The 11,506-nt window shown below is 47.1% G+C and overlaps 1 protein-coding gene across 1 annotated transcript; it reads left to right on the plus strand.

The window, feature by feature from the left end:
• The first annotated feature begins 8,249 nt into the window (after positions 1–8,249).
• LOC123149904 (uncharacterized) lies at positions 8,250–10,795 on the plus strand. The gene is made up of 2 exons (XM_044569694.1): positions 8,250–9,522; positions 10,062–10,795. Exon 1 carries the CDS (start codon positions 8,295–8,297, stop codon positions 9,516–9,518), a length of 1,224 nt encoding a protein of 407 aa, XP_044425629.1. The 5' UTR covers positions 8,250–8,294; the 3' UTR covers positions 9,519–9,522; positions 10,062–10,795.
• Positions 10,796–11,506: the final 711 nt, after the last annotated feature.

Here is an 11,506-nt window from a genome sequence, read left to right on the forward strand (position 1 = left end):
TTAAAAGAAAATATCGGCTTGCTAAATGGGATATCATCTGTAGACCGAAAGACCAAGGGGGTCTAGGTATTGAGAATCTAGAAGTTAAGAATATATGCCTTCTTAGCAAGTGGCTGTGGAAGCTCTCATCAGAGACTGATGCTATGTGGGCTCAAATCCTTCGCAGCAAGTACCTACAGACAAAAACTCTGTCCCAGGTTACAGTCAGGCCGACCGATTCGCCTTTCTGGAAAGGTCTGATGAAAGTCAAACAGGCCTTCTTTAATAGGACGAAGTTTGTTATTGGGAATGGCTTGAGTACTCGTTTCTGGGAGGATACTTGGCTTGGCGACACACCCTTGGCCATCCAATATCCGTCTTTGTACCGCATTGTTCAAAGACGTGAGGTATTCGTCGCATCGGTTTTTCATTCGATCCCCCTTAATATCCAGTTTCGACGAACGCTAGCGGGCAATCGTTGGGAAGAATGGCTCCGTCTAGTTAGGAGACTGATGGACGTCCAGCTTTCACAACAACCCGATGAATTACGCTGGAAATTGACTAAGTCTGGAGTATTCACCGTTAAATCAATGTATATTGATGTTATTAATTCGCACTCCATGCCTACGTCTAAACATGTTTGGGATGTCAAAGTTCCTTTGAAAATCAAAGTGTTTATGTGGTTTGTCCATAAACAAGTTATTTTAACTAAGGACAACTTGAGAAAGCGTAATTGGACAGGACCTACTAGGTGTAGTTTCTGTGATCGGGATGAGACTATCAAACACCTATTTTTTGATTGCCCGTTGGCCAAGGCACTTTGGCAGACAGTCCATATTGCTTTTAATATCAATCCACCGAATTCTGTTAATGCGTTAGTTGGGACTTGGCTTAATGGGATTGAGCCTGGCTTAGCGAAACATATTCGGGTTGGAGTTTGTGCTTTGCTGTGGACTATCTGTACTTGCAGAAATGATTTGGTTTTTAACAGAATATCATGTATACATTTTTTGCAGGTCATATTCCGATCTACGGCGCTGATCCGTTCATGGTCGCTACTCACCCAGACGGAGGCCAGGGAGCATTTGGTTACTGGGTCTTTCCGCTGGGAGATGGTAGCTCGGGATATCTTCAACCGGTTTGGATGGCGGTCATGTAATAGGATAGGTATTTAGTTTCCCTATCTAATTTGAGCCGGCCGGTTGTGGCATCTTGTCTTGGCTAGTGGGTGTTTCTAGCTTTTTTTTGGCTCTGTGTGAGCTTTATGTGCTTTTTATTACTTTTGGAGACTTTTGAGACCATGTACGTACTTCTTTTTTGGTTAATAAGATGGCCGTATGTATCGTTCTGATGCAGAGGCCGAGGAAGCCCCCTTTTCGGAAAAAAAAACTCCAACAATATGTTTCCTCGATTGATAAAGAAAATAAACCTTCGTTCTTAACGAACCACAAAGTCCTCAGGAAAAAGACTAAAGGCCAGGAAAATCATATCTCAGTCTATTTTAATATTCCACAATCTTCTTCCTTGGTTGTAAAAGAAAAAAACTCTTCCATATTAATATATTTATAGCTCCACGGAACAACATGGAGGAATCTCTAAGCAACTATCCTCTAGATGCCAACCCCATGCAATTGGTTGTTATGTGGATTATTGTTCATGGAATTCAACAGGTTGGACATCGAGCAGTCAGACTCTACGGCAGCTCATGTTAATATTGAGCAATTAATTCCTCTTGGTCGACCATGAGCATCAACTCCAAGCCGCGAAGCTGCCGTCATCATCCAGAGGTGCGTCACCGTTCATGGCCGTTTTTCTTGCCGTTCCGCCCCAAGGAGATGCATTGTCTACTCAAGTTGTTAAGTTTGTGTAGTTCTGACCAGGTTTTTTTATATTCGATTGAGGCCTATTTTTCCTCATGGCTGGTGGTTTCAATCCAATTCAGCAGTCACCGTTCTGATCTCCTCCAGCACGCCATGAAGAATTTGCCTGAGGCTATTACTCCGATGCGGCGCTGCGGGTCACTCGATATTTTGCCTGATCATTTGACATCATGAACGACCTGTGGCAAAAAAATTACTGTACCTTAAACTGAAAGGAAATATTGCTTTATCCACATATCAGCGGTCATTATAGCTGGGCTGTGGTCTTTCGTAGACAAGAGGGTTCCAAGTATTGCCTTTGTATTCGTGGATTCTATAGCACAATAGCCTGCAGCAACATATTGAGATGATGGCTTACATCTGTTAGAACTCAAAATACTTCTATTCTGGATTTCGTTGATTCATGATTTCCCTCGCACGTATCTTTATATAGATTCCAATTTAATGCAGTTTTGTGACGCTTCGTCGTTGGATTTCATTCCAAACAACGGAGGGTTTATTGTGCTTGATGACAACCTCCTCAATTTGTATTGCTGGTAGATATAGAAGTTGTTGGATTACGCATCAATCTGGCGGTCTTCCACAGACCACAACACGTTAAGCATATATCATGTTATCTAACAGTCTTTGTAGAATGTTATCCTACACTTCCAATATGTTGTCTTATGTTTCCTATCGTCCCTTTGTCTTCTCCATAAGGACATGGCCATTTAATTTAAATTTGCTCACACTGTCTTTCCCATATATGCATGGTTTCCCGGACAATAGGACAACCAGTGATCTACCTTTCGATGTTACAAGAACAAGAGTCAACAATGCAAATGTATCAATGCGTGCAGCCACCCCCTGTACACAGGTGAAGACTGATGATCCATGTGTCAAACTGTAATTAGCACTTTTACATTAGATGATGCTAAGCATTTGGAGATGCATTACGTGGTCAGGGTGCAGGCTGTTCTATGGTCATTGAAGCTATACCTATATCTTACCTTATTAGATCATAATTACCAATTAAACCCTTATGTGTAGCTAATCCATGTTTTTTTCTAATTTCTCCTTAATTTAGCTCCTCTCCTTCTGTACAATTCCATAGACATGCATGTCTGATGGTGCACACGAAGTTGTGGCTTACAGTACATCATGGCCAAGGATGAATAGAACACATAGTGACAGATGAGATGCACATTCAAATGTAATGTTAGATAAGGAAATTAATATTACATGTATTAGTAAATCTGTCAGTTCTCTATACTCGATAATAATAGGAAAACTTCTCTTACCTGAATTGTACCAACCCAATGATCACCTAAATTTATTACGGAATGCTACAAACATCATGATGTCACTGACCAAAACCATTTAAAGTTTCCCCATTAACCAAGGGAAAATACGGAGCACTCATCTTGGGCTGTTTAGTTTAAAAACAGTGCAGAACACAACCATGTGTTTTGTACTTGAACATGGAAGTAAATTTGTCACATAACACCATCATAGATACTATATCGATGCTATCTATAATCCACATTAAAACTTTCGTATATGTAGTTCAAGTGCATCTTATTAAAATCAGTTATTTGTAAGGTTCTTTGCTATGCCCTATATTTTGCGTTATATTAGGGCCAAACTGCAGTATCATGTAAGGATGGTATGTATATTTTCATGTCTCTTATAAGTTATGAGCTGAAATGTGCAACCCTCTACACAAGCAATGCAATGTTCCACATTAACTGAATCATATATAATTTTTTCATGGATCTGATTCTGTTAACCTTAATGGTATAATGCATAAACTTATAGATGTAGTACTAAACTGAAGTACAGTATTATATTTTGCATTTTCCTGCAATTATAGCTAAAATAAAGTACATATATTTTCATATGTTCATCATATGCAATATTCTCCGTGCTAGCACTGGAGCTTCTATGCATGCTTTGATTTACTCTCTCTTTTATCTGTTTTGAAAAACTATTTCATTCAAGCACGTGACATTATCACCATATATTATCGAGGCTGAATCTGCGATCTCTTAATTTTCAACTTGGGGCATTACTGCATGTATACATAGGTGGACGCCCATGCGTAAAATACGTTCAAAGGAGAGATCCCATAATTTTAAACATTGGAAATTCTAAATTACAAAAACCTAAAATATTAATGGCCATTTAGTGTTTACATATCCTTCAAATGTTTCTCTCTTTTCTAAATCTTCTCAGGCAGCAATCTTATGGTGTCAACATGTTTCCATGATGACGGTGGTGAGAATGTCATAATTTTAATTTGGTAGCCATACCCTGTAGAAAATAGTACGAAAATTCTCAAGTTCACTAGACAATTGACCATTTGTTTTTAATCCAGATACATATTTTCTCAACTTACCATGCCAAGTAAATATACTATTTATGCTAAAAAACTTTGTGGCCTATGCACGTAGCGCAAAAATTTGGAAAGTTTCGGCAGTAAGCAAGGTGAATCACGTAAGGTTGTTATTATGCCATTATTAATCTGGTTTTAGTGTCATTATCTATTGGTCTTTTCATCTAGGAATATATTCTTTTTTGACTTATCATGCATGTGAAGATAATTTACTGCTGAATAAGAATGAAGTCAGTATAATATCTTGCAGTGATAATGTTACAATAGTGTTTGAAATTAATACTAGCCCGTGCAATTGCACAGGTTGATGACTCGTTTTTATAATTTGTATACAGAATGGAAGGTTCGGGCGCCGCCTTGCATCCCTAAGCACATGGATTCCTAGCTGGAGCAGAACGATGGCTTCAATGTCGGCAATGAGAAATGAGAATGACAGCAGTGAGAATGCTGGGCAAGAGTATGAGCACGAAGCATATGCCATGGTGATGGCCTGATGGGAGCCTTGCGGGGTTCGGCAGGTGCGCACGTAGCAGGTGGAGGCGGCAGCGGCAGCAACGCGGGTGCACGAGTCAGGGGCACGCTGGTATGTGGCAGTACGCTTGCAAAGTCAGTGCCGACCGCGGCCAAGCTAGGCATGCACGCATAGTGATGTCGAGCATGGTCATGGCATAGTTGGACATGGCGAGCCAGGCAGCGGCCGCAGGGCATTGTGAGTTAAGTATCAGCCGAGCCGAACGAGACGCCGCTGGCCATGGCGGCACTATCTGCCAGCGGATCCCCCCTCCGTCGCCGACATCCGCGACGTCCCCATCCATGAGCGTGTTCCCATCAAGCTAGATCAATCTAGCTCCTACTACTATGCATGGAAGACTTACTCCAACCTCGTCTTCCGTGAGTATTACCTCACCGAGCACATCGATGGCTCCATCGATAGTGAGGTCATGGTGGCCGACCCCGAGTGGTCCGCCATCGAGGCCATGCTCATTCGGTGGTTCTACCTCACCGTCTCGAGTGACATCTTCCACACGTTGTCTTCGAGGATGCTGATGCTTGCACCGTGTGGAACAAGATCAACACACTCTTCACCGACAACAACCTCCAATGCCTTACTTTCTTGCAGCAGGAAGTTTTTGGGTGCCGCCAGGATGAGTCCTCCATTGACGACTACTGCATGCGCCTCAAGGTGCTTGCTGATGAGCTTCGCGACATCGGCGCCAAGGTGTCTGACGACCTCATGTTGAGCACCCTCACCGCCGGCATAAGCGAGGATTCTGGCAGCACGTCATCCAACCTCACCCTCCTGCCGAACCCGACCTTCAACACCATCGTCGCTTACTTGCGTTTGCAGGAACGTAGGGTGAAGAAGGTGAAGACACGGGTGCAGCACACCGCTCTCGCCGCCGGCACGTCCCGCGGTGCGGCCACCCCGCCTCAGCCTCGGCCGCCGGCCCCGCCGGGCTACTACCCCCTGCAACCCGTGCCGCCCGCGCCCCCGTAGCAGACCAGCGGCGGCTGGCGTAACAAGCGCGGAGGAGGTGACCGCCCTCGGCAGTGGCAGTAGGGATACGAGGGTCACCTCATCAACCCTAGCCCTCCCTGCACTGGACTCTTGGCGCCAATCCCTAGACGGGCGTGGTGCACGTGTACCACATGCCGGTGTCGCGGCCTCCCACCGTCAGTGTCCTTGGTCCGCGCCCCGCGAGCCACCAGGTGCACTTCACGGTGCCCCTCCAGCCGGCCGGCTACCCGGCACTTCCGGCGGCCCCGATGGCCGGCGGCTACCCGCCCCTGCCCACTCTCTATGGCGGCCTCGTCCTTGGCACCATGGGACCCGGACCTCTTGGCTGCACTGCACTCGGCCGCCTCGCCGAGCCACTACGGGGGTGGCGGTGATTGGTATATGGACTCGGGGGCCACGGCCCACATGACAGCTCATCCCAGGAACCTTGCTTCTTCCTCTCCGGTTAACAGCTCCACTTGCATCACTGTCGGTGACGGTTCCTCCTTACCCATCGCTCTTGCTGGTCATTGTCATTTTCCCTCTACATCCATGCCTATAACCATGTCTAATCTTCTTGTTTCACCTGATCTAGTTAAAAATCTTGTGTCTATTCGTGGTCTTGCTTGTGAAAATCCTATTACCGTTGAATTTGATGATGTCGGTTTTTCTGTGAAGGATGCCCGTACCCGGATGGTTCTTTACCTATGTGACAACCCCGACGAGCTCTACCCGGTGCACTCCTCTACCACCACCACTGTCGCTCCAGTTGCCCTCTCCACCAGTGTTGATTTATGGCACACTTGTTTGGGTCGTCCCAACTCCACTGTCCTTCGTCAGATCCTTAGGAGTTTTTCATTCTCATGTAATAAGATAGAAAATCATACTTGTCATGCTTGCCGTCTCGGGAAGCACGTTCGTCTTCCGTTTAGTGCCTCCACAACTATTTCCACTTTTTCGTTTCAATTACTTCATAGTCATGTGTGGACATCTTCGGTTGCGAGTAATACGGGTTATCACTATTACCTTGTGCTTTTAGATGATTTCTCCCATTCTGTGTGGACATTTCCTCTTCGCCGCAAATCTGACGTCCTCGCTACCCTCACGGCATTTTATTCCTATGTCACCACACAATTTTTTGCCTAACATGTCCTTACACGCCACAACAGAATGGCCGCACTGAACGCATCCTTTGCACTTTTAATGACTGCGCCCGTACATTGCTCTTTTACTCTCCCTCGCTTTTAGCCGGATGCCCTCGCCACCGCCACCCTCCTTCTTAACATTCGACCGTGTCGTCCCCGTTGAACTATGCTCCCCATCAATTTCTGTTCGACACTCCTCCGTCCTATGACGGACTTCGCACATTCGGGTGTCTTTGTTATCCTAGTATCCCGTCCACCATGCCACACAAACTTGCACCTCGTTCTCTCGCTTGCATCTTCCTAGGCTATCCTCCCAACACCAAAGGTTACCGGTGTTATGATCGTGTCTCCCACTGTGTCTACACCTCACGACACGTGTACTTTGATGAGCGGGTTTTTCCTTTTCACCAGGTACCACCTCCTGCAGCGGACTGCGCGGCGCTCCTAGATATGTCTGAGGCGGCCTGGCGACCGGCCCGGGCGCGGCCCACCCCCCATGGCAGGCCGCTCGCTCCTCCGCCCCTGGCCGCAGTCGACACTGAAATGGTTGCCAACACTTCTTTTCTTGCCGTGCTCACGGCGCAAAAGTGCATATGCTGCACAGTTGGATGTGCCCTCCATGTATTGGATTTGAAAATGCAAACCCAGCAGCTTCGTGAATGCTTGTTGCTGAATTGGCGTGTTGAGCCTTTGTTGCCAACACTTCTTTCTAGTGTTGTTGAATTGACGTGAGCGGCGAGGGGGAGGAATGCCACCACTTCTACCGGTGTTGCACCAGCATGACGACGGCTGGAGGATGGCACAGCAGCGGTGGGTGGTGAGTAGGTTGCCGTAGACATGGATGTTCCTTGTGATGGTGGCTCTCGTATGCGTTTCTTCTTCTATGAGGCTTGATCGACAGTTGTATGCTCAAAATTGTACTCCCTCTGTAAACTAATATAAGAGCGTTTAGATAACTAAAATAGTGACATAATTGCTTTTATATTAGTTTACGGAGGGAGTAATTCATATTTTGATAAGTCGAGACAGCCTTCGATAAATGATCGCTCATGTAAAACAAAATTGAACTATATATCACGAGACTCATAAAACTCTTCGAAAACGAATCTAGTGACAACAATTCCTGTCACGTAAACTTCGTAGGGCCCAAGAATCAATTAGTGAATGTTTTCTCGAGGAATAAATTTGCTTTGTGTTTTGAAATGTATGGAGTATACGTTCTTTGACATCAGGGCCGGGAGAGTATACATGATTTTATTATAAAACAAGTAGAGAATTTTTGCTTCATTTTTCTGGATGCGTTGAAGGCGGCGTCAAAATGGGGGCACGAGTAGGATATACGTTTTCCTCCAGCAGAAACGGGAAACCAAACCCCCAATCATTCCCCTCCCCTCCGTTCCTCACTCCACTCCACCCCAATGGCGTCGCCGGCGCCGCCCTGCGGCCCCGACGCCTCGCCGGCCATGGAGTCGCAGGCGAGCCTCCCGGACCACCTGACGGAGGACATCCTCCTCCGCCTCCCCACGGCCGCCGACCTCGCCCGCGCGTCCATGGCCGGCCCATCCCTCCGCCGCATCGTCACCGACCACTCCTTCCTCCGTCGCTTCCGCGTCCTCCACCCGCCGCCTCTCCTGGGTATACTCTCGGACCCCTTCATCCCAGCCCAGCCGCCGCACCCCTCCGCCGCCGCCGCCGGAACCCTCGCCGGCACCGACTTCTCCTGCTCCTTCCTCCCCTCCCGCGAGCGGCCCTGGATTCGTCGCGACTTCCGCGACGGCCGCGCCCTCTTCTGCGTCGCCCCCGACGGCGACGACCGCGCCCTGGTGAGGGAGGTGGCCGTGTGCGACCCGCTGCACCGGCGCTACCTCCTGCTACCTCCCGTTCCCCAGGACCTTTCCGATCTAGTCTATCACTGCCAGCCCTTCCTTGCTCCTGCCGGCGGGGACGAGGTGCCGGCCGACGCTCCCTTGAGATTCAGAGTCATGTGCTTGGCCAAATACCAGACCCAGCTGGTCCTATTCGTCCTCTCTTCGTCGGGGGGCTGTGCCAGACCATGGCACGCCATCCCATTTGATGGTTGGAGCGCTCTGGTTGCACAAGTTAGTGAAGGCGAAGATGTGCGATCCTCCACTGCGTTCGGAAATCGCTACTACGCGCACGGATGCTTCTGCTGGGCGATACCTGGGATCGGCAAGTTGCTCATGCTCGACATTGCCACGATGGAGTTCTCCTCCATCGACCTCCTGCCTAGTCCCTGGAGCAATTCCCAGATGGCCTTTGTGGAGGCAAGGGAAGGGAGGCTTGGGTTGTTTGCTCTCAGCCACAATCGCCTCTTGTATTCCATTTCGGGGAGCATTGAGGATGACCCCCCAAGGCTGTCGCTAATGGGGGCTGTAGTCCCATTGCCCCTTGATTACGTCTATTACATCATTGGTGTAGCTGGGGGATTCTTACTCCTACATGGGTTTCAAGACAACCCGGAATCATACCCTTCGTTTGAAATGCCAGATCCGGACTGTTTTTCACTGAATCTCCAGACTATGAAGCTTGAGCGGTTTTGTGGGACTGAGCTCATGATGCCATTGAAGAACCAACTACTGTATGCGGGTTTCCCGCCATCCTTGTCTCCACCAACTATTTGAAGGGGTAAGCTTGCTTCTATTTTTGCCTGTGTTGTCCATGCCATGTATAGGTAGGATCGACGCTGCAGTATGATGCAAGTATTAGCTAGTATAGCATCCAAAATTCCTAGTAGGTGATTAGCTTTAAATTAAAGTCCATCTGTTTCCAATGATGCTGACGCTTATGCCCAGTAAAATGTCCGTCCTTGAACTGCAATTACGTGGTTAGTTAACTTGGTTAGAGAAGTTTGAAGACACCTTTGATGCACAGGGCACTGGATACGTCTGGGTTTTCCTTTAGCATAGCGTGTATGTGGGCCAAATAAACTTGGGTGATAAACTAGATATAGGTTTTTGTTGCATCCAATTAACAAGAGAATGTTCTAATTAACCTTGCGTAGCTCTGGCCTTCGTCCTGGGTCCGACGCTGCATTTGGTCGTCCTGAAAGCAAGAATGTGTATATGAATAATCCTATTGATCATCTGAAACTAGATATATGTTTTGGTTGCATCTAATTAACAAGAGGGGTTGGTTTCTCATCACATCACATGCTATTATTGCAGGGCTTAATCCGCTGTGTATTGGACTCATTTTGCTGCTGGCTGATGATTGCAAGGAAGGATGACACATACATCAAGCAATTGTCTGTGTTTGGCCTGTTGACTCGAGTCTCGCCTCCGGTCCTTTTATGTCCAAAGCCCGCATGCATGCTACATGTTGGTTGATTTGGCATGTGTGCGCAACTTGAGTGCGTTAATATTAGATGGGTACATGGGTCGTCAACCGGTCGACCTGCCTCATATATATTAGAGATGGGTTCTGCAGACTGCAGTCTCTCTAGCTACTGTTAATTTTCATGTTTCCTTCCATGTAGTCTCCCTTGTTCGTTGCTGTTATTTGGCCATTTGTAAATTGCTAGCGGTGCCAAGTCCTAGAGGCAGATGATGGGGATCCTAAGCTTAGAGAGGTGGTGGGTTCGAAGGATTCTTTCCTCGCGGCCTTGATGCCTAACGGGAGGCAGTGCTGCTAGAAGAGGGAGTCTCCGGTGCTCCACCGTAGGGGTCTTGCCGGACCAAGTGGTTTGCCCCCGGCGCTGGCGAAGATTGGTTCCATCAAAGAGCACCTGGACACGATCGTGTTTTCTGCTTTTCTTCGGTACAGTTTAGTCTGTTATTTTCAGTTTCTTTGGGGTGCAAGATGTACTGCCAGCAGCTTTGATCAATGCAGCCCTTGTTCAAAAAAGAATGCATCCATTTGTTGACGAATTGCTTGTGAAATGCATCATCTCCTCTTCTTATGTTTGGCAGATGCAGCTTTTTTTCATTAGATACATGGATGTAGATGCATCCACTTTGTTTGGATTATCACACACATATAATCTATGGCTACAACTTATGATATATCATCTCCGCTTACAATTGAAACTGCACACTACTGTTACTCTTTTGGATGGAGTGCATCGCCGAAAATACCGGTACATACTGCTAGGATTCAGCAATGTGTAAGCAATTCAGTTAACTAGACTAGCTTTGCCGCCCATCTTGGCAAGACAAGGGTTCCCCACCGACCTGATTTCATAGTGCATCTCCAGCCTCAACCTGTTGGGGGTTGGTCGAAGAGTCCAGCAGCTTCTGCTCGCCCGTCCACAAAGGGGTATAGTGTTCCCGTCGACAGGCCGAGCTCCAGATGCCGCCCTTGGCCATCGACAACCCGATGTGGAGGTACCCTGTATCAACATGATCAAGCCTTGATGACAAACTCACAAAAGATAAATAGCAACTAGTCTATGATGCCATGACTTGAATAATTAGTCCAGAAAGAGGGAAATGGTCAGTTTGACATTTTATAAGCTCTCATGGAGTACAATTACCAGGTCAGTGATCACAGCAACACATCAATTAGTGAACTTGCAGCACCTTGATCTTTCAAGCACTCCAATCCAGTCGATCCCAATGGAGCTTCAACATTTGAAATGTTTGAGGTACCTATATTTAGGATACACCTATGA

The sequence above is a fragment of the Triticum aestivum genome, chromosome 7A (assembly GCF_018294505.1).
Source record: "Triticum aestivum cultivar Chinese Spring chromosome 7A, IWGSC CS RefSeq v2.1, whole genome shotgun sequence".
Lineage (NCBI taxonomy): Eukaryota > Viridiplantae > Streptophyta > Magnoliopsida > Poales > Poaceae > Triticum > Triticum aestivum.